Genomic DNA, 24,392 nt, shown 5'->3' with positions numbered 1-24,392 from the left:
TTTGAACGTCAGAGAATCCAAAAAAAATTATTTCGTGCACCAGTTCCATCGACTAACACCTCAAAATACAAGTACAAAATAAAAAAAAAAACTATGATTTGGACCCTTGCAACTATGCTTAAGAGCCCATGTTATGCATTTTTTTAAAATTATGTCCAACACATTAATGATGTTTGTGACTCATTTTTTCCTATAGTTTGAACGTCAAAGAATTCAAAAAAAATTATTTCGTGCACCAGTTCCATAGAATAACACCTCAAAATACAAGTACAAAATCAAAAAAGAAATTATGATTTGGACACTTTTTCCATGGTAATAACGTCAAAAACTTCAAAAAAAAATATTCGTGGCACACTGCAATTTTCACAAATCAATTTTTTTTTTACTCTAAAATTATAATGGACTTCTGCTGCATCAATTATCAGGGATAAATCACAGTCGAAATTGACAACACTCGGCAATTTCTATAGGTCTCTAAAAAAATAAATGTTTCACCAGTAAAATTGACATGACATGCACTACTCAATTTTTTTCACTCTGATAATTATAATGGACTTATACTCCATCAATTACCAGAGATAAATCATAGTTAAAATTGACAACACTCATCAATTTACACACGTCTCTAAAAAATAAATGTCGCACTAGTAAAACAGACATGACATGGACAACTCAATTTTTTTCACTCTGATAATTATAATGGACTTCTGCTCCATCAATTACCAGGGATAAATCACAGTTGAAATTGACAACACTCGGCAATTTTCACACATCTCTAAAAAAATTAATGTCGGACCAGTAAAATTGAAATGACGTGGCAACTCAGTTTTTTTTCACTCAGTTGTTTTTTTCACTCAGCAATTTGCACATTATGGACCCTTGTAAATATGCTTAAGTGTTCATTTACCCGTTCATCTAAATGCACAGTTAACTAGTGACTCACTCAATTATAACCAAATTCTATAAATACCACTACAGCTAAAGACATTCGTAACAATTTCAAATTTTCATCTCAATGCCTACCACAATGTGTCACCTAACTACATATGTTTGTGTTTACTACGACGGCCAAATTTGCAACACTAATGAGGGCACCACCTTCGTTAGTAACAACACAAAAACTTTCATGGTCGATAAGGTCATAACCTTTACACAATTGCTTGAACTTGTTCACCAAAAACTAAACATTGACCCAGAACAACATATCCAACATCTCCATTTTCGGCGCCCTATATTTGAGTCAGGACAACGTTATATGTACACATCTTTTATTCTGCGAGATGATGCTGATGTTCGACAAATGTTCAACATTTTTTACAACAACCCATCACTACCATTTGTGGAGTTATTTGCCATAATCTGTCACAATAATGACCCACCAGGCAACCAACATGGCTCAACCTCTAATCTTGAGGACTTATCAGGTGAATACGAGACTTGTTGGCTCACAATCCAAATTGACAATACTCTGCAATTTGCACACGTCTCTAAAAATTAAATATCTCACCTGCAAAACTGTCATGAAATGGACAGCCTATCATCTCTTTATTCACTCTGAAAATCATCATGAACGTCTGTTGCTTTAATTACATGGGAAAAATCACAGTCCAAATTAACAACACTCTGCATTATGAGCTGTCCATTTCATGTCAGTTTTACAGGTGATACATTTAATTTTTAGAGACGTGTGCAAAACTGACATGAGATGGACAACTCATAATCTCTTTGTTCACTCTGAAATTATAATGGACGCTTGCTACATCACTTACTAGGGAAAAAGAAACATTGGATTCCAATACACATCAACGTGGCAGAATACTCATACAACTATAAATAACACAACACAGACACAATATAAACACACAATCTCACACAACATAATTTCACAAACCAAATTCAATCTTATTACTATGTCATTTTTTGGGAGAAAAAAGTAGTCAGACCATTACTAACTCCAGATTAGCTTTCATTTTTCCAAATGGATCAATCAGTTACAACAAAACTGGTGTTTATTTTCAAAGTCTCATTCCAACACCAATGCGAGTTCCTAACAACTGTTCTTTTGATACACTCAAGCGTAGAATGCACAACATCCTTCAACTAACCAACGATCAATTACTGGATGAAATCTACTACCGACAGCCATTCATAGATGCAGGTCAACAATATTTTTTTCAATCTTTACAATTGAAAAATGATGATGATGTTTACACAATGTTAATGTGTAATGACCAATACTCGTGTGTTGGCCCTATAGAATTATTATGTACCATTATTAGAACATCGGATGCTATACTCAACCTGCTTCAATCAACCATCACTCCTACTCATGATGCAATTATGTATTACAACGGGAAGTGGAACATACCACGTCAAGGTGAGTTTTTGGGTTACTCCTTTACTGGAACTAATCCAATAAGATTTGGCATTCCTTCGGGATGTGACATGGAGAAACTCAAGGATTTAATCAAGCAAGTTGCACCTACAGGGGTTCCCCCTAATGGAATTCACGGATCACAATTGGTTAGACGATTGTTCTTTCGACAACCAGGTCATTCTAAGTATTCCGAAAATTTGATTGAATATGACATAACAGAATTGGAAAATGATGAAGACGTGCTAAAGGTGTTAGCACAATCCAACTATTGGAAATGATTCTGCACAATAGAAATTTTGGCTATTTTTAACAAACCAGTAATCTAAATAGAAGAAGGCATGTATTCTACACAACATATTTCATATCCTCATTAGTTTTGTTATGTTTGCATTGTAAGTGTAATTTTTAATATGTTTTATTATTGTCGAGTATCATTTCAATTACTGTAATTTGAGTATTTTGTCTATGACAGATTTGTCATATATTTTTTTGCGGTGTTTTTTTTACTGTATTTTAATACTACTAACTAATTTTATTATTTTTTAATTACAAGAACATACAAAAATTAACAAAACATAAATTTAACTACACAATTACATATAACATAAATAAAAAATTATACTCTAATTTTATCCAATTTTTATATTTTTCTTTATATGTATATTTCTCTTTACAAAAAATTATAAAATAATATTACATAAATTAATTTAATAAATAAATAATTTTCAAATCAATTAAAAATAATTTTATATAATAGTTAAATTAAAAATTTTAAAATTCAGATTATTATACAAAATAAATATTTACTAAAATAAATATATTATTATACAAAATTCAGATTTTAAAACATATATTCACCCAAAAAATATCTTAAATAATTTAAATAATATAACAAAAATACTTAAATTTAATAATATCATTTTCTTAATAACAAAATTAAATTATAAAATAATATTACATAAATTAATTTAATAAGTAAGTAATTTTCAAATTAATTAAAAATAATTTTATATAATATAATATTTAATTTTAATAATATATAAACTTTTTTATATAAAAAAAAAAAAAAAAAAAAAGGGAAGAAGGCAAGTCGGGGTGTGAGAACCCGACTTCCGTGAAGTGACCAAAAGAGGTGTACTTTGGGAATAAAAGACCAAAGTAGTGTATTTTAGGAAAAAAAAATGGAGAGAGAATATGCAGATTGGTTAAAAAACCTCAACTAGCCTAAGTTGTCTCCGGTGGAAGAAACTTGTAGTTCAGACCAAGAAAAAATATATATTTTTAGCATAATATAAATAATTTAATATGCTTCAAAAAAATTACATTTTGTTTAATGTTTTATTTGTTTGACAAATGTTCACAAATACCTATAAATATTTGCAGGTATTCATAAAAATTTACAAACATTCTCTTAACAAATATCCATGCGGGTAGAGATGTATTTTCATCCGATAAGAGGACTACTACTTGTACCCTTCATGCTCCATTATCATCCTACCAGCAAGGAGTGTCAACTGTCAATATTAAATCTCGGTGTTAATGTTTTTATCACAACCAGTTGAGATTGATTTGCATAATCACAATTCATTCCATTATTACTAATTTTTAAAGATACTCACATTTTGGCTCTATTATGTACTAAAAACAACACTATTAATTGTGATAGTATTACTTTTTCACTTTAAGTGTATGCTATAACTGTTTATCCTCAAATATAAGATAGCATTAAGCTTAATCACCAATGACTTCAAAAGATGCAAAATTGAGATAGACACGTTCATCCCAAAAGACCAAATCTTATAAAAATATCTCGAAATCCCACTGAAAACCCAAATATCCTAATTACAATCTTTAAATAAAAGTAAAGTTAAAGTCCAACAATTAGGGATTCGGGTGTTAAGTAGTTGGTTAAATTTGACACAATCAAACGCCTTAGTCCAAATCGAGCCAATTTGGATTTTTAGCCTATTTGGATAAGTGAAATAAAGTGATTTTATGTTTAGATGTTCTTATTTAAAGGCAAGTTAATAAAATTCAATATAATTTTTTATTCAATACAGAAGTTATCTAAAGTTATTTCAACTCCATCAATTCTAGATCAATAATTAATTCGTCGGCGTAAGATCAATCATGTAAGTATTTTATCTAAAATCACGTTAAGTAGCATTTCAACGTAATTTTCACGTTAAGTAGCCAACGAAACACCGTTAAACCAAGAAGGGTCAAAGGCTATTTTCATAGTTTTTGTTAACCTCGTGCGGTACCTTCTATAGTGCATTTTTTTTAATATTCTAAAAGACCATAAAAAGAAAGCAATGAAAATGAAAAGAAAAAGAAAAACAGAAAAATGAGGAGGTCCTTTGCAAGCCTGCCCTTATTTGTATACAACACGTGTGCAGCTATATGCATATTCTTCAACAAACTCACTGAAGGTAAGTACTTTTCCCTCTAGCTAGCCACTGCCTCATGTATACCTTTGTTCAAGCTTTGTGCATGTTTCCCAAGCAAACATACTTGATCTGAAAAAGTAATAGGGATATACTTCAACAAGTTCACATTCTAATGTAAAATTTATCAAAAATGAAATGACAAATTGACCGCGCATGCATTATTCAATGTAGAACGTCACATGAAGTATTTAGAACTCCATAAGAAGGCACATCCATGTTTGACATAATACTGACACCAACTATAACAAAGACACCTCTGACTCTGAACAGTATTATTAGGAAAGTTAAATTAAATTAAATTTTAGCATAGGAAACTTTATTGTAGACATTTTTTAAACGTAGCATTCGGCTGATAATGTGTGATGTATGTCACTATTTCATTCTGCTATAAAAGGAAGTTGTCCTCTTTTCCTCACACATTGAACAAAGGAAGTTAAGGAATCTTTCTAATTCTCCACCAAAACTACATTTGAAAAAGTTGAATGATCTTACTGGGCAACCATCATTCTTGTAAACATCCTAGACCCAGAGGACAATAATATCATTTCATATACCAAGCATCAATCCATCTACATTGACCCAAAACACCTAAAAATGCTATCAACAATTCAAAACTGTCTCCAACATGTCCACAACGCTCAAAATTCTTCATAAATATGCCCTTTCTCTTCTAGCCTCTCAACCACAACCAAAATGAGTTTTATAAAAGTTGCACAAGTATAACCAATGACTACAGACTATGAAGCAATCTTGTGTTTCTAAAGTAAAATTACAGAACTGGAGACTTTAAATTTGTCCTTACCTCTAAATATTCATCCATCCCATATTTGGAGCCTTCTCTTCCGAGGCCGGACTGTTTAAAACCACCGAATGGAGCCACCTACATCAAAGCATGCATGTAGATAAACCCATGAACAAAAATTCCATTGTCATTTGATATCATTTAATAAGGAATGAGATGTACCTCAGTTGAAATTACTCCTTCATTAACACCCACAAGTCCATATTCTAGAGCCTCAGCAACACGCCATGATCGTTGGATACTGTTTGTAAATATGTATGAACCCAAACCTTCATATGTACAGGTAGATCCATGGTCCAAAGTTTGACAACGTTAAACCAAGAGTGACTAGATATGACAAAACTATTAACATAGGCTGTATAGGAGGGGGAGGGGGGAGGGCAAAAACTATTCTTCAAGGCTGTATAAAGAAGAATCAAACTTGAAACTAGAGCCACAAGAACTACCTGCATTAGTGTCGTTAGCAATTCTGATAGCATCCTCTTCAGTTTTGAATCTCAAAAGGGGTGCAACAGGTCCAAATGCTTCCTCTCTAGTTAAGACAAATCATATAGGTGAGTTAACAAAAAACAAGAATGAAAGAAAGAAAGAAAGAAAAGAAAAAAGTCTAGCAAGTGAAAATTAACAACAAAATTCCATTTGATGATAACAAGGCAAAGTGGAATAAATCCATAGCAATTTTTTTTCAAATATAGAATATAGGATGCAACACAGCACTATAAACTATATAAGCTACATTGGTTTGAATACTCATATCAGCAAAGACAGTTGAAGACTAGCTTTACAGAAGATATAATGAAAATGCGGTGAAAAGATTTAACAGTTTTGCATAGTTGTGTTTCTACCAAACTCAAACACAGTTTGTACTTTGTAGAGACTAGCCTCATCTATAACAATTATAAAGCCAATATGCCTTTTTGGTTTTACACATTTTACTTCCAATTTTATCCTTCAACTGCTTCATTTACAACTCCCCACTCTCCCATTCAAGCTCCTGACACCCTCTCTATGATGTTTGGTCTCCACTTTTTCAAAACCTTTATAACCTTTAACTGTTACTGCAAATTGTCTCTATTTTGTTTCAATTCTCAACTGTCACATCAGTTAATATTGATAACAAAAAAAACTGTATTAATTACATACGCAATAAATTAAATTTAAAAAAGTAAAAAATGTGAATAGAGAAGCATGTTAGTGCCTATCCTTTTGCTATTGTATATAAAAGCACATGCATAATAGAAAAGATAACAGAGAAATGATCAAGGGGAGAAAATTAGTTTCATTAACCCAAAGATTCAATGCTTACAGTTCTATATTTATAGACTAGTTAGTTAGGACAGCTAACTAACTTTAACTAACTGAGCAGCTAACACTAACTAACTAAGCAAACTTAACTCAGGTAAACTAACTACCTAAGACTGCAGTTGAATAACTGCAAATCCTTTACAACACTCCAATACCCCCCCTTTAAACTCAAGGTGGTTAGACTTGGGAGAAGTATCAATCACATTGAGTTTGCCTTTTAGAAACTGAAACCTGGTTGGAGAGAGGGGTTTGGTTGAAGCATGAACCCATTGATCAAGACCAGGAATATGATGAACAATCAACTGCTTAGTTAGAACTCTTTCTCTGACAAAGAAAACATCAATTTCCATGTGTTTTGTCTTTGTATGAAGCACCGGATTGTGAGCCAGTGCTACAGCACTTTGGTTATCACAAAACACCACTGGTGTTTTGAAAGAAACACCTAACTCAGACAAGATAGTTTGAATCCATAAAATCTCTGCTGTTACTTGTGCTAAACTTCAGTATTCAGCTTCAGTACTTGACCTGGCTACCACTTGTTGTTTTCTAGACCACCAGGAAATAAGATTGGGTCCTAAATAGACTGCAGCTCCGGATGTTGACCTTCTGTCATCAACATCTGAGGCCCAATCAGCATTTCAAAGACCTCCAAGAGGAATGGGTTGATCTGATATAGCTGGTCTAAGTTGAAGTCCATGAGAGGGGGTCCCTTTTAGCTATCTTAGAATTCTCTTGACTGCTGTCCAGTGAGTGTCCAGAGGATTAGACATGAATTGGCAGACCTTGTTAACTGCAAAGCTTATTTCTGGTCGAGTAATCGTAGTGTACTGTAAGACACCCACAATTGACCTATAAAGGGTAGGATCAGAAAATAAGTCAGAACCAGACTTGGACAACTTGCAGGTAGTTGTCATGGGTGATGAAATAGGCTGAACTTCTGTCATTTTAGTCTTCTGAAGAAGGTCTATGACATACTTGCTCTGAGTGAGAACAAGAGAGTTATCAGGCAGAGTTTTGACCTCAATTCCCAAAAAATAGTCCAATTTTCCAAGTTGCTAAGAGCAAAGCTGGAATTGAGTCTAGAAGTGAGTTTCTGAATCAGCACAGAAGAGCTACCAGTAATTATTATGTCATCAACATATACCAGAAGATGAACAGTTTGATGTTGAGCTTTAAAAACAAACAAGGAAGGATCACGCTTGCTGTGAAACTGTACTGCAGAAGAATAGACTGAAGTTTGTCAAACCACTGTCTAGGGGCTTGTTTGAGCTCATAAAGAGCCTTCTTTAGTTATGTACCAGAGAGCAATTGAGTTTTCAAAACCAGGTGGCTGTGACATATAGACAAATTCTTCAAGAGTACCATTGAGAAAAGCATTGCTGACATCTAATTGAAAGAGATCCCAATGATGAGTTAATGCTAGAGTAATGATTAGTCTAATAGTGACAGGTTTTATGACTGGAGAAAATGTTTCATTGAAGTCAAAACCCTGAACTTGATGGAAACCCTTAGCCACTTATTGGAGTATATTAAAGGACCTGCAGTTACTCTACTGCAGTCCTGGGTAGTTAGTCTAACATGAGTTAGGTTTGCTTAGTTAGTTAAGAGTAAGTTACTCAGTTAGTTAGAGGTCCTAACTAACTAGTCTATAAATACAGGGTTGTAAGCATTGAATCATTGGGTTAATGAAACTGATTTTTCTGTTATCTTTTTTGTTATGGTATCAGAGCTTAGTTCGATCCAAGTGATCAGCAATGACAGAATCACACAATCTCTTTACCTCCTCTTCCACATTCCCTAATTCGATTAGTGAGAAACTTGATGACTCCAATTTTCTGCTGTGGCGACAGCAGATTGATCTGGTGATCAAATCACACCGGCTTCAATGTTTCGTCGTGAATCCTGTGATTCCGCCGCAGTTTCTCTCGGATGCTGATCGTGAAATCGGAAATGAGAATCCGGCATATGAGATATGGGAGCAACATGATCAAATCCTTCTCGCGTGGCTGCAATTGACGCTCTCGAAGTCGATTTTGTTGTGATGTTTGGTAAGTATCCAAACGTATCAAGTATGGGACAAGATTCACAAGTACTTCAACAAACAAACCAGAGCTCAAGCATGGCAACTGCATTCTGAGTTGCAATCCACCTTGCTGAAGGATCGATCGATGCGTGCTTTTCTTCTCAAAGTTCAGGAGATCTTGAATACTCTAGCTTCAGTTGGAAGTCCGATCTCTCCTCAAGAAAATGTGGATGCTTTGATCGAAGGCCTTCCTTGAGGTTACAGTTTGGTCATCTCTATCAATGAGAGTAAATTAGAACCTCTTCCAATTGCAGAGGTTGAGGCGCTTCTCTTAGCTCATGAAGCTCAGCTTCGCAAGTTTGATGAGTTGCCAGATCCACCGTCTGTCAATCTGACTCATACGTACGGAGCTGATACGCATTCTGCTTAAAATAAGTTTCAGCAGTCAGAACCGGAAAATTTTGCACCTCGTGGTGGTTTTGGCCATGGCGGTAGATACAATCACAGTGGTGCACGCGGTCACGGTGGTCGCTTTGCAAACTTTCAGTGTCAAGTTTGCTTCAAGTATGGACATACTGCTTCTCATTAACACTATTGGTATGATCAGAATTTTCAACCAAACCCTAATCTGAAACCTCATCAAACTTGTGAAGTCGAGCTTCATGAGCTAAGAGAAGAGCCTCAACTTTTGTGATTGGAAGCGGCTCAAACTTGCTTTCAATTACAGAAATGACAGAACTATAACCGCGGGGAAGACATTCAAGCAGTCATATGCTCTTGAGGAGATATCAGACTTCCAACTGAAGCAAGAGAATCAGCGATCTCTTGAACTTTGAGAAGAAACACACGCACCGATTTATCCTTCAGCATCGTAGAACGCAACTCAGTGCGCAGTTGCCTTGCTTGAACTCATGTTTGTTTGTTGAAATATTCACAAATCTTCTCCCAGACTTGATATGAATGTATGATCCCCAAGCAGCACGACAAAATCGACTTTGAGAGCGTCGATTGCAGTCATGTGAGAAGAACTTGATCCTATTGCTCCCACACCTCATACGCCAGATTTTCTTTTCCAATTTTGCGATGGACATCCTTGAGGAATCGCAGAGGGATCACAGGATTTGCAACAAAACATTGAAACCGGTGTGATTTGATCACCGGTTCAATCTGCTGTCGCCATAACAGAAAATTGGAATCATCAAGCTTTTCACCAATCGAATTGGGGAAAGCAGAAGAGGAAGAAAGGGATGCAGATGAGGAGGGAAAATATTTGTTTGATTCTGCCATTGTTGATCACTTCGATCGAACTAGGCTCTGGATACCATAATAGAAAAGATAACAGAGAAATGATCAAGGGGAGAAAACTAGTTTCATAAACCACAAGATTCACTGCTTACAGTTCTATATTTATAGGCTAGTTAGTTAGGACAGCTAACTAACTCTAACTAACTGAGCAAACTTAACTCGGGTAAACTAACTACCTAGGACTGCAGTTGACTAACTGCAGATCCTTTACAGCACTCCAATAATGCATAACCCAATTTGCCTCCAGTTTATTATCTTAAAAACACAGAAAAGACAGTCTATAAATTAATCTGTAGTGACAGAGAAACCATAATTGATCTGCCAAGAATTAGAAAACAATTAAGGAAGTGTTTATTACCCCAAAATCAAGGGTGGTTAATTGGGAAGAGATTCTAGGTGACTGACTGGAGTTTGATTAAGGAATGCAAGAATGACAGTGACAGAATATGCTGTCAATATTTCACAAGCATCTAGCTGGGGGAAATTTTTACATAGTCTCTCTTATTCTGAATCTCTGATTATCTTACAAAACTTTTCTCCAATTTTCAGCATCGCCATTATAATATGGACCTGACAACCCCCATTCCAATATGTCTATGCTGATAATTCGCATGGGTGTCACCTCTTATTAGCAACTTTTCCATTTAGTACTATTTAAAAACAGAAACACAGCACACAACATCCATGTTAGAGTAGTTAGTTTAGTGCTTTAGAGCTCATTAGGATTCTGTTTGAATTCTGTTAAGCTTGTTGACAGCTGTATCAAACAACTGGGCTTCCACTGCAAGCATCCTACTCTCATATAAATAGTGTTCACTTCTGTTAATCAATGTAATGAAAAGTATTCTCTCATTCCAGAATATTAGAACACACTTTCACTCTATATATATATCTACACTTAGATTTATAACAATATTGGCAGCTGGGCATATTCAAAAACAACCTTTGAATTTCCAATAACAATCATATTAATCGTATTTTGAAGTTTGAATTCACTAATATAATGCATGGACACCAAATTTAATGTGCAGCATCAACTTCCAACTTACAACGCAATATAACATAACCAAGCTGTGAAGTATAGACAGTATAGTTATTAATATCAGTTAGTCTAGAAATTAATTAAACTATCATGTCAAAGTTACAGGTCAAAACTTAAAAGTCTTATGAGAGACGCAAATCAGAAAACTAGATAACATCGTAAAAGGTTTACCTTGATATGCGCATATCACTGTTGACATCACTGATGACCGTGGGTTCATAAAAAGTAAATCCAAGGCTATGTCTTTTACCCCCAAGAATTACTTTTGCCCCCTTCAGATAAAAAGGATTTGAATAGTCAGAACTATTACTATTTGTTACTAGACATACTTATTCATCTTGCTATATTTTCCAAACAGAAAAATAAAGGAAAATGTACATTAGAGAATAAAAAACAAAAAATCATTTCAAATGTAAGTTTCTCTGTTCAAGTATATACATCACAGCAATAGAAGAATGAAGAAAAGGTCAAGAAACCATTACAAAAGATGTTGATATAAAAGAAATTTCTGAAATTTTGGTTTTGATAAAGTTAACAGAATAGTTTGGTCCATGTAGCCAACCCCATCCTGTGGAATAAGGCTCGCTGTTGCTCAAGCATACAATGCAGTAGAAAAAATGCATCAGAAAATTGCACTATTAATAAACATTAGCAATGCCAAAAGGGATCATAGATGGCAAAATAGTTTGCACAATCAAAATTTTGCTTATTCAATTCCCATAGATCCTTTATTTAGAATGCAAGACATTGAATAGGATGTCATAATAGAGATTAGCAACAAACCTTTGATGTAGCATCATGAATTAAGGACTCAACCTGTAAGAAAAAACCGCAAAGCAAACCAAGAAGTTCCTTTTAGTTGGAACACACCCTGCAAAAATGCATAAAGAAAATGAAATACTAAGAGAAACACAAACCTTTTTGACAGCAGCTTCATTGATTAGAGGACCCTGTTTAGAGATGGATATGAAATCAGTTACACCATGACTCATTTTCTCTCAATTTAGGAGAGGACTCTAATGGCACACAACATATTATAACGGGAATATTGGAAAGGAAATATTTATCAAAAAATACCTTAAGTCTATATGAATGAATATTACCCCCATTAAGTTGGAAAAACGGAGATGCAAGATAGACAATATCCATAGGCAGTTGGTTCAATAGAAAAACAGAAACTCATAAATTTAAAAAAAAAAAAAAAAAAAACAAAGACCAATAACTACCTGTGCCACACCTTCACTGAAACCATCCCCAACTTTCATATTCTGAACAGTATCACGTAAAGCATTTGCAAACTTCTCATATATACCTTCACCAAGAAACTTGGTTAAGTAAAAAAAAATTAATATTAAACAAAGAATGTATCTAAATGCACATTTTCACATTGGTGTGAACTTCAAACAGCCGAACACAAACACTACTCTTCAGAGAAAAATCTAATATAAGAATGTCACTTCAATGCTCTTTATTCTTTATCTCGTGTTCTCCTGTTTTCATTTCTGAAATATTTTTTTCAAAACACTATAAATACCATATCATATCACAAGGTCAAAACTAAATAAGAAACTACTCACTGCAGTAGTCACAACCAATAAGCCAAATGACAAGGTCACAAAAGGCTATGTAAAAATCCTGCTCAGATTCACAATGTCATCTTGATTATATCAGCAATACTGATAAAAAAGCACTTTAAGGAAACAGCTAGAATGTGAGTGTGACACATTCCGGAAACTCGTCCATTTAGGAGAAGGAGCTATTAGAAAACAACAAAAGTATCAAATTCTCCTAAAAGTATTCCTAAATTTGGAACCATAAACATGCTATATTCAAATATAAAGTTTTTAAGAGATGGCAAATCAGATAAATGCAATGTAATCATAAAATCGATATTTTACTGTCATTTTCATCTCTAACCTTCTTGCACAATAATTCTATTTGCACAAACACATGTTTGTCCACTGTTACGGAACTTTGCTGCAAGCTGCAACCAAATTAATGAAATGTTATGATTAATGATATCATCATAACAGAGGGGAAGGGAGAATCACAGCACACCCCTTAACTTTCAATTTTAGCAATTAACCCAAAAATTGGAAGCTTCTGTTCCATTTTTATCATTTTATGCAGTTCTGTTAGTTGTTACCATACCACCCAAATAGAATTCTAAAGAGAAGATATTTAAAAGAACTAAAAAACTGTAGAAAAGTGAAAGGGAAATTTTATTAGCCACTGAACTCAAGGTTATAGTTTAGTATTTATAGACTAAACAGTTAGTTATGACAGCTGTCAACAGCTGTCACTAACTAACACTAACTTGGTAAACTAACTCACTAGAACTAACTAGTGTAACTAATACAGAGAGGGCAGTTGAATGACTGCAACTCTTACAATACTATAATACCCCCCCTCAAACTCAAGGTAGTTGACACTTTGATGGAGTCTCAATTACATTGAGTTTGCCTCTTAGAAAACCAAATATATTCGGAGAAAGAGGCTTGATGAGAGCATCTACCACTGATCAAGAGCAGGAACATGATGAACAACTAGCTGTTTGGTCAGAACTTTCTCACGAACAAAGAAATTTCCATATGCTTTGTTCTTGCATGAAGTACTGGATTATGAGCAATGGCAACAGCACTTTTATTGTCACAAAAGACAATAGGAGTTCTGAAAGAGACTCTCAATTCAGTCAATAAAGTATGGATCCAGGATATTTCTGCAGCAGTTTGAGCGAGACGTCTATACTCTGCCTCTATACTGTTAGGAAGTTCCACATCGTCTGCCTCAGTTCTTGGAGTGCAGCTTATATATCTGTTAGGCAACTTCACTTAGTACCAATTGGTTTTAAGTTGAAATCTAACATGGTATCAGAGCCTATAGCTCATCTTAGTTCTTGCCTATTCTAGTAGGCTCGCCTGTATTGGCAAGCATCTGTGGAGGGGGGTGTTAGGAAGTTCCACATCGCCTACCTCAGTTCTTGAGGTGCAGCTTATATATTTGTTGGACAACTTCAGTTGGTGCTAATTGGTTTTAAGTAGAAATCTAACATATACTTGATCTGACAACAACTTGCTGCTTGCAAGACCACCAAGAAATGAGATTAGGACAAAAATATACAACTGCACAAGAGGTAGATCCTATCATCGACATCAAATGCCCAGTCTGCATCACAAAGAGCCCTAATGGAGTAGGGAAGTCCTAAAACAGCAGGCTTTAGATGTTGACCATGAAGAACTATTCCTTTCAAATGCCTTAGAATCCTCTTTACTGCCATCCAGTGAGTGTCCAAATGGATAAATTGATAAACTTTGTTTACAGCAAGGCTTATCTCTGGTCTAGTGATGGTTAAGTACTGCAAAGCACCCACCACTGACCTATACAAAGTAGGATCAGAAAACAAATCTGAACCTGTTTTAGTAAGCTTGACTTGAAGAAAGAATCAATGTATAAAGTGTCGATTGCAGCCACGTAAGAAGAACCTGATCCTGTTGCTCCCACATTTCATACTAAGGATTTTCAATCCCTGCTTCACGATCTTCTTTAGAAAGAAATCGTAGCGGAATTTGTGGATTAACGACAAAATGCTGAAGGCGATGGGATTTATTAACTGGCTCAACTTGTTGATGCCAGAGAATAAAGGTTGAATCATCAAATTTGTGAGAAATGGAGTTAGGAAAAGAGGAAGAAGTGAGGATCGCATTCTGTTGTGACGCCATGGAAGATCTCACCAAGCTCTGATACCATATTAGCATTCTAACAGAATCATAAAGAAGATAAGAGAGATATTTGAGAGCGAGAGAGAATTTAACAGAGAGAAAAGAAAATGATATTAAGCCACTGAACAGTGTGGTACAATCTGGTATTTATAGACCAGAAAAGTCAGTTATAACAACTAACTAACTCCTAACTAACTTCTAACCAACTCACTTTAGTTGAGAGTGCAGTTGAATACTGCAACTCTCTGTATATTACTCTAATACCCAGCAATCCCCAGTCATCAAGTTAAGACCAATAATCATATAGGTAATTGGTGACACATGCAATCAAGGTTTCTGTTTCTCTATGAAATATGGAGTAGTTATTTTGTTCAGAGCTTATTTTTTACCCAAGTACAAGGGCAACTGCCAAGTTGCATTTTCCCTGTGCAATCCCCAGTCATCAAGTTAAGACCAATAATCATATAGGTAATTGGTGACACATGCAATCAAGGTTTCTGTTTCTCTATGAAATATGGAGTAGTTATTTTGTTCAGAGCTTATTTTTTACCCAAGTACAAGGGCAACTGCCAAGTTGCATTTTCCCTGTGCAATTTAAGTTCTACATAGCTGAAGAAACCCCATAACTTTTTCTCAATCTAACACAAACTATCTGGGGCTCACCCGCCACACCAGAAACAAAAATACAGCATTAATTACTTGCATTTCTAATATTCATTTTGAGGCCACAGTGAGAATACAAGAATTATCCACTACTGTTAAGAGGCATAATCAAAAGGTCTTAGGCACTGCATAGATTAAGTTGTAAACAAATCAGACACAGGAAATCCATATAAAGCAATATCTTTAACAAAAACATCATTACAGCCACCATGCATTCTCGTCCTTTCTAACTTACAGTTCCTTTTACTGCAACATCCAGGTCAGCATCATCAAAAACTATGCAAGGTGCATTGCCGCCGAGTTCAAGAGATACCTGGAAGTTCAAAAGGCATATATATATATAAGATCAAGATGTATAGATCCTGTATTTGAAGAAATTCACAACAATATCTAAGCATACTTTTTTAACTGTTTCAGCTGAACCAGCCATCAATTTCTTCCCAACAGCCGTCGAGCCTGTGAATGTGATCTTCCTTACCTAAATAAGGTTGATAATTTCTTTCTCAGATGTTCAATTACATTCACAAGGTAATTGCTTCGTAAAATAATATGGTCACAGAACCTGTGGACTTGCAAGTAAAGCGTCCCCAATATCAGGAGCATTTCCCATTACCACATTCACGACACCCTATGTCATTAAATACCATAACCATTAAAATCATAAAAGAAGGGCCGGAAGGGGGAAAAAAAGGATGCTTCATTTATGGGAAAAGAATGAAAGACGAAAAAGCAGAGAAAAGGTCTGCAAACACGTAGCAACATAAGAGATGGGTAAACTAAAGACTTTGGGTTCATAGTTGCTGAAATATTTACACAACATTGTGGAAGAAACAAATGATGATTAGGAGCAAACTTAGTATTTCTCTTCTGAAGACCTACTTCACATGTACAATATGTACATTGTACAGTTTCAAAATATTATAGTAAAGCATTAAAGTTACTAAAAGACACATTCAGAGAAACCAAAATAACTGCATATGTTCAAATATAGTTTTGACATAAACACATAGTAGATTACATACCAAAATATCAGAATGAACTTTCTATAAACATCATAATCAAGCTGTTGATGTACAATTGCCATGCTACAATGACAATTTTCAACAAATTTGATTACTAAATTACAAAACATCACGACAGAAAAATATGCAATGAACTTTCGCTGCAGTCATAAAAGTATGTTCAAGAAACTACCGGTGGTATTCCAGCTTGAATGGAGAGTTCCGCTGCAGCTAAAGCGGTGAGAGGCGTAAGTTCAGAGGGCTTTATGACCACTGTACAGCCACATGCAAGGGCTGGACCAACCTGATATATTAGAAAACAAATAACTCCTAAAATGATTGTTATTCCCCGACTCCTAAAAACACTTAAAAAAGTGAAAATGGGTAAATTTAGAACAGTGAAGATTCAAAACTAAAGATACCTTTCGAGTAATCATAGCAAGGGGAAAGTTCCAAGGTGTAATTGCACCTACAACCCCTACAGGCTGCAAATCCCAAAGAGATAAATACGAGCCATGTATATAAATATTAGGATTATGAAGAAGAAATTGAATATTAAAATCAGTAAAATCATATTCTAGAACTTTCAATATTAAAGGCAATTGAAACCATCATTTCTTGCAGCATTCACACAGACTAAATCATTGGATATCAAGACAGGAATTTACTTTTCATTTGCTGAGGAAAGTGCCTCCTCTACATTCAAAGGAATATTCTTTCCAATTACTCAAGATATAAATATGTAGCTACAATTCATTAGAATCAAATCTTATTTCTTTTAATATGATCTCAGATAAAAAAATTCAGCAGTACTTGGACATTGCAATATTTTGGCTTTATTTAGTAGCCATGTTTCACATCAATAAAATTCAATTGCAATTGAGTGCAGTAATATCAATGGCGGATGGCGGATGACGGAAGGCCAAAATTCCGCCATATAAACACGCCAGTGTGCCTTATGGCACCACCATGGCAGGCATCCCTTCACAAATTGCATATGGTGGTTGGCAAAAAAAAACCACCACACCATTCTGCCATGGTGGCGCCATGGCCACTATTTAACAACACTGGTTGAGTGCCATTTCCTACTTAACCAAACTGTTCTTTTTTTCTTCTCCAGAAAATAAATAAACAGGGAAATAAATACAGACAGTAATTCAATAAAGCTCTCAATCCCATTATGTATCTGTTAAGGAGACTCCCATAAAGAGACCATAACCCAAATACCAAATAGAAGCCATAAAAATGATTCTGTCCCATGTCAGATTTAAGCTGAGAAGAATCCTTAAAGATATAGGCATTTCACATCAGCCAAATACACCATAGAGTGGCATAGATAGCAGAATCCCATTATCCAATAAGCCTCACCCTTCTTAGTTCTACCAAGCCCCAGAAGCTAATAAAATAAAATATTCCAAGTTGATGTACAGCATTTTAAAAGCAAATCAAAAGTAGCAACTAATAATTTAGACTAATTGCAGTAACAAAGAAAGCAATTGCCAAGTCATTGTAAATAATAGCAAGTTAGCAACAAAGAAAGCAACCCCAAACTTCAATGCATATAAAATGTGTTGACCTTCCATGAAAAGCTATATTGACCATGGTTGTAACCAATTCAAATCATCAAAAACTAACATCCTTAGACCACCAAAAGAAGATAAATTAAAGAATATGATTCAAGATAACATGCCAATCAAACAAACCATTCTTTTATTTTTGCCTACTCTGATTCACTCTTTTCCCTTATATTAGTTTGAGTTGAGTTTCCACTATCTTATTAAACATCAACAACTACCATACTTGTGAGGTATGATTAGAGTAATTAACTTCACAGGCATTCTCATCACCTTGCAGAAATGCAGCTCATGTACACCCATTGCTATATATTTAAGTTATCAGATGGGAAAGAGTCATAGTTTAAATTATTACAGTAGACCAGGAAAAAATAATGTTAAAATGCAAAACTAATTCTTTGATATGATTTTTAATGCCAAAAATACCATACTCCACTTCTTTTAGTACATTGCATTAGGTACAGACATCCCATCATGAAATTCCTGCACTTTAGGTATAAAGTTATCCCAGAAAACTTCTGAAATAAAAATTTAAGACACCAAGTTTACCTGCTTTAGAACAAATAATCGCCGATCAGATAGAGGTGCAGGAATTATATCCCCATATATACGTTTTGCCTCCTCAGCTGCAAACTCAATAAAGCCAGCCCCATAGTTTATCTGCAAAATAGTCATTTACATATATACTGCACCAATAACCAAATTCAACTAGGGAACATACATAAGAAAGAAAAGAAACAATAATTCTTCACCCATTGTGTACCTCACCAACAGACTCTTTAAGAGGTTTCCCCTGCTCCAAGGTTATAAGCTGTGCAAGTTCTTCTTTATGTACCATTAGCAAATCATACCTTGGAAATTGAAGAGAAAATTAACAGGATGTAACTATTATCATGAGAAAATTACAATTCAGGCAACTTCCATGATGTAACTATAAAATTTCTGATCTACCTTTGTTTCCAGCATCATAAATTTCATCATAAATTAAAAGATCCAATTATATTAAACCTGTCTAACGCCTTTAATTAACTTCCTTTCCATCTAAAATTTGCAGTTGCAAGCGTCCAATATTGGCAACACATGAATGTAATAGGAGTTCCACATAGCACTAGCAACAGTTGCAATTACAAGGAGATGACAGGTTTGCATATCAAATGAACAAAAACTGTTTAGTGATACAGTACAAAAACTCTATGAATTGAATTGACACAAAGTTTTTTTTTTATCTGCAAAGATAAATTATATTTATATAATAGAGAAGTACCAGAGGTACTGATTACAGTAGTAGTCACCATAAAAGTGGTACTAATAAATAACAATGCTAGATAAAGCTGTATTTGTGGCTAAAATAAATCAAATTTATATTAACATCAACATAATGGTCCCAAAACTTAAAAACAAATGCATGTTAGAAGTGAAGTCAAGTATTTCAAAAAAGGTGGGTCAATCACCAGAGAACAAATATACCATTTCCTCAGAAATTTGCTTCGTTCAGCGGCAGTGGTTTTGCTCCATGCTACACACAGGAAATTTTAGTTATTATAATACTGTGAATAGTCCAAAGATACAAATAACAGATTTTTTTAGTCAATTCATCTTTTGCATCAAAAAGGACTCATGAACATTAATCCATCAGCAAAGGGAAATTGTGAGTGAAAAGGTGTGATTAAAACGATAGCACAAATCAACTACATTATAGCCACCACAGAGCATAGACTGAACATTGAAATATATTAATCCCTCACTTTATGCAAGTCATCCTAAAACATATAACACAAAAAAAGAGGGGTTAATATTTAATTTCATCAAATGTTACCTAAAACTCTGTCGTCTGTCCATACTCTCTATAAAGTAGCAATTCTTTTAATGCATAGTGTATTTAACATCTACACCCAGTTTCAATTGGAAGCCACCCCAACTTTGTTTAACAGAAGTTAATATTTTGTTATGAAGCAAGAGATGTCACTCTTGACAGGTCTGCAAGCCCACTAGAAAAGAAAACAAAAAGAATGACCAGTCACTGGAGATAATTCATTTCTTACACCAAACTTGTTAGTTGTTATTGTTATTCAACATAACCATCACACTATGTGTGCATCTTACGCAAATTTATCCTAGACGTTATAAAAGAAACATCAGTACCCAACTTATTTAATAATTATACACAAAAGGGTGTGTTTGGGTGATCAACTTAATTAAGTACTTATTCATTAAGCTCTTATCACATGAGAGTTTAAGTTATAAATTTGACCATAAAACTTATTGGAATAAGTTAAGAAGAGCTTGTTTTGATAAACTTCACCAAGAAGCTTATTGAAATAAACTAAAAAGAGCTTATAAGTGTCATAAGCTCTTTATAGGCTCTTCCAAACACCCTCTAAGTATCTTAGGCAAAGGCATATATTCAGTCATTTATGAGATATATCTTAATCCTCCCCGGTACTTCTACTTCTACTCTGAAATATAGGATATAGCATTAAACTGGGAAGTTTCATACACCCCCTAAGTTTCATAAAGAGCTGAAATAAGCTCTTTATGGGCTCTTCCAAACACCCCCTAAGTATCTTACGCAAAGACATATATACAGTCATTTATGGTATTATATCTTAATCCTCTCCTACACTTCTGCTTCCATTCTGAAATATAAGATACAGCATCAAACTGGGAAGTTTCTTACATCCATATGCATCATAGGCTGCAGAAATTGCATCATTTGTCTCTCTTCCACCCATGCATGCAACATCTACAATAGATTCACCAGTTGCTGGATTATAAACCTGCCACGGCATTGAATATATAAGATGCTTAGACAACAGTATTATTAAAACAAAGAAATTTCTAGTTATAAAACAAGCTGCATCTTTAGACTATGATCATCAGCAGCATCAATGACCATGAAGCAGCAAGTGCATGCTGCCCCTCTTCCATTGTACTTTGCTAAAAAATCATTGGAAGAAGAAAAGGAGAAAAAAGAACATGTATACCTTTATGGTTTTGCCATCATAAGCATCACTCCATTTCCCTCCAATAAGGCCCTGAGTCCTCAACAATCCAGAACTATTAAGCTGAGAAGCAACACTCTGTGCATCCATGCTCATCTGCCATTCAAACAAACCCCTGACTCATGCACAAGTAACAAGAATATCCCAAATAATAATAATAAACATGCATTTTGTAGTCCCTGAAAGGCTTAAGTGTCATTCGCTTGGTCCTCTAATGATCACTACATCAAACTGGTCATTCAGGTGTCAATTTTCGACATCAAACCATTAACAATACTAAAAAGAAATCACATTCAAGTCGTCCACACTTTTAACTAAGAATTAAAGGTTGTTTATAGTATCACTCAATCATGGATTGTCATAAAATTAAAAATTGTTGACTTTTAAAATAATTACTCTAAAAGTCATATGAAGAGCAATTCCAAGAGACTATGTAGTTGAAAATTATTAAATTTTAAAATCATTACTTTAAACTCATGTGAAGGGGGTGATTTCTAAGGACAGTGCAAAATTCGTGCGACATCAAACTTAAACTCTTGAACAAATGGGTGAAAAACATGTACACTATCACCAAACACACAAAAGGCTCAAATGGGTCGTGGTAATATTAGAAAAGATTGAAACTTTGCAATCAAAATTCAAACATTTAGACACAGTGGGGAAATGGGTATGTCAGAAAATGAAAACGGTGCAAAATTCAGAAGACAGAAAGGGACATGCCTTTCGAGTGAGTGGAGGAGAAGAGGGCTGCATCTGCATCTGCAACTGAACAGAAAGACGATGATAAGGGCGAGAGAGAAGCTTCGAGGATCGAAGTGCCATGCGGCAAAGGTTCAATGCTGCCATTTGCGGTGGTCGTCCTAATAGAAAAATTGCAGTGGTTTTTGTTTACTTGCGCTGGATGAAGTGAATCAGCTATAGTGTATGTGCCAATATGTCATAATGTAATTTAATTAATAAATAATATTTGGATGCATGATTATTGGCATAATCTCATGAGAAAAACGCTACAAATGTGGGGTTAATTCGGATCACTACGACCATTTGGGCTGATTCCTTACCCAAATAAAATCATCCAACACCATTTCCTAATTTAAAAAGATAATCCAAAATAAAGTTTTACATTTTAAATTATCCTCTTATGAATAAAAAGAGTATTGGGTGATTTTTTTATGCAACAAAAATGTCTCAAGATTTTAGATGAGTTTAGGCTGCTTAATTGAGTTAGAGTTAAAAATCTCCCCTTATATTTTTTTGGTCAATATTAGTGTAAAATATCCATTAATTTTATTGATAATTAATTTCCGTCAAAAAATATGATTCATCATTTTTAGTAAAAAAAATTTAGTAATCACGTTTTTTCATCTATAAAACTCGAACACGAGATCTTACTTCAAGGAATCTAAGGGACATCTATACTGAATTAGGAGGTACGAGAGCTAAGCATATCATACTTATTTTGAGGACTTGGCATTTGGCTAATCAAATACCTACCCTATAGTTGATCCCCCCCCCCCACCCATCCCTTTTTGGCTAACCATAGTATTGGTATGAAGTTGTCTCATTGGAAACGGTTACTAATATTCATCAAGGACCGTGAGCGCATTCATGAAAAGAGTCAAGACATTTTCCCATCACAAACACACTTATTACGGGAGATCTATTTGTGCTAAGTTATATATAGACTTTCACAGATGCAATGACAAAGAAAAACATCAATACTCATCATTTTTTTAACATGATCAAAACTAAAAAGGGAGAGTTTGTTAATTCAAGTTTGAAGTGTTGAAGATTATCCCTAAGGTTTTGGTTTTATGATTTTACAATGCCAAACAAATTTTAATAAATGTGACATTTGTATTTTATGTTTTTAGACTATGCATGATGCTTGATATAGTTGTAGTTTTCTTATATCCATGCTTAGCATGATTCAAATATGTTAGACAAGTGGATTGATCTCTAAGTTTCTTAGAAACATTAAGTTCAACATTGTGTAATCAATTACAAGGTTTTTTTAATCCATTACAAAGTGTTAGAACAAGTAACAAAATCATCTTTTACTTGAAATTTGGTTAGAAGCATTGAATTAATCGATTACTGGTTTTGTAATCAAATATATATGTCAGTTTTAGAAGAAGGAAGTCTATGTAGCTTGAGATAATCAATTACAATTTATTCTAATTGATTAAATGTGTCTGAAAACTTGAGGAATTCTCTATGTGGTTGAAATAATTAATTACCATATAGATAATTGATTATTCCAGAAAACTCAGAAGCATGAGAAGTTCTCTGTTTAAAACGAGATAATCGATTACCATTTCTTGGAATCAATTACCACATTTCTGGAAATGCAAAATAAGATAGATTTTAGCAAATTAATCGATTACCTAGGTGGATAATTGATTAAACCAATTTTGTCTATTAAAATTATAAATATCTTCTCTTGTTTTTTTCATTAGTGACTCTTGATACATTTTTATCTTAGAGAAAATACTTCAAGAAGTCAATTAAAGGATTTTCGTTGCATTTCTTATGTAGATTCAAGTTGATCAAGATTTGTTCATTGTTCATCATGATTTGATCATTCTTTGAAGAAGAACTTGAAGATATTGATCTACACATAAAGGTGTATTTAATCCAATTTTGATTTCTTTCTTGTTTTTTTTATCTTGGTTAGGTTATCAAGGGTTTGTGTGAGTTGATAGAATTTCAACTCTTGTTCTTTCTCTAGTAGAATTTCAACTCTTGTTCTTTCAACTCTTGTTCTTTCAACTCTTGTTCTTTCAAATCATGTGTTATTTTCTCTTTCTCTGACCCTTAGTCTTGTATTCCAATCTTGGTAATGAAATTGATCTTAAAGGGCTAATAAAAAATGAAATAAATAGTAGAATATTCAAGAGGCCTTAAAAGATCAAGATAAAGACGAGAGAGCTTACTTGAGATTTTAGCATTATAACCCAAAAGAATAGCATTTAGATCTCTATTTTTTATTATCGTCAAAAAATTTTGGATCATAGCATTCATATGATATTGATTTCATTGTTTTCTTGGTTTGATAATCTTTTTGTGACAAGTTTTTCAGAAAACTTTGATTAATCAAAAGAGTTTGTTTTAATTGAATTAAGAAAT

General features: G+C 34.2%; 1 protein-coding gene across 2 annotated transcripts; it reads right to left on the bottom strand.

Moving 5' to 3' along the window:
• Positions 1-4,584: 4,584 nt before the first annotated feature.
• On the bottom strand, positions 4,585-22,191 carry ALDH5F2 (putative succinate-semialdehyde dehydrogenase, mitochondrial). Of its 2 annotated transcripts, none has more exons than XM_003545889.5 (20): positions 21,984-22,191; positions 21,246-21,359; positions 20,939-21,038; positions 19,729-19,777; positions 19,025-19,112; positions 18,811-18,921; positions 17,110-17,172; positions 16,881-16,991; positions 16,249-16,314; positions 16,087-16,164; positions 15,922-15,999; positions 13,222-13,288; positions 12,531-12,616; positions 12,222-12,254; positions 12,088-12,120; positions 11,476-11,576; positions 6,076-6,161; positions 5,792-5,898; positions 5,630-5,707; positions 4,585-4,896 (listed from the first exon to the last, which is right to left on the bottom strand). In XM_003545889.5, exons 1-20 carry the CDS (start codon positions 22,107-22,109, stop codon positions 4,858-4,860), a joined length of 1,614 nt encoding a protein of 537 aa, XP_003545937.1. In that variant the 5' UTR covers positions 22,110-22,191; the 3' UTR covers positions 4,585-4,857. The 2 variants fall into 2 exon arrangements, with proteins under 2 accessions (XP_003545937.1, XP_006598221.1); XM_006598158.4 differs by lacking the exon at positions 21,984-22,191 and adding an exon at positions 21,731-21,894.
• Between the last annotated feature and the right edge of the window lie 2,201 nt (positions 22,192-24,392).

This window comes from Glycine max, chromosome 15 (genome assembly GCF_000004515.6).
Source record: "Glycine max cultivar Williams 82 chromosome 15, Glycine_max_v4.0, whole genome shotgun sequence".
NCBI lineage: Eukaryota > Viridiplantae > Streptophyta > Magnoliopsida > Fabales > Fabaceae > Glycine > Glycine max.
This window is presented reverse-complemented; position numbering and strand designations above follow the sequence as displayed.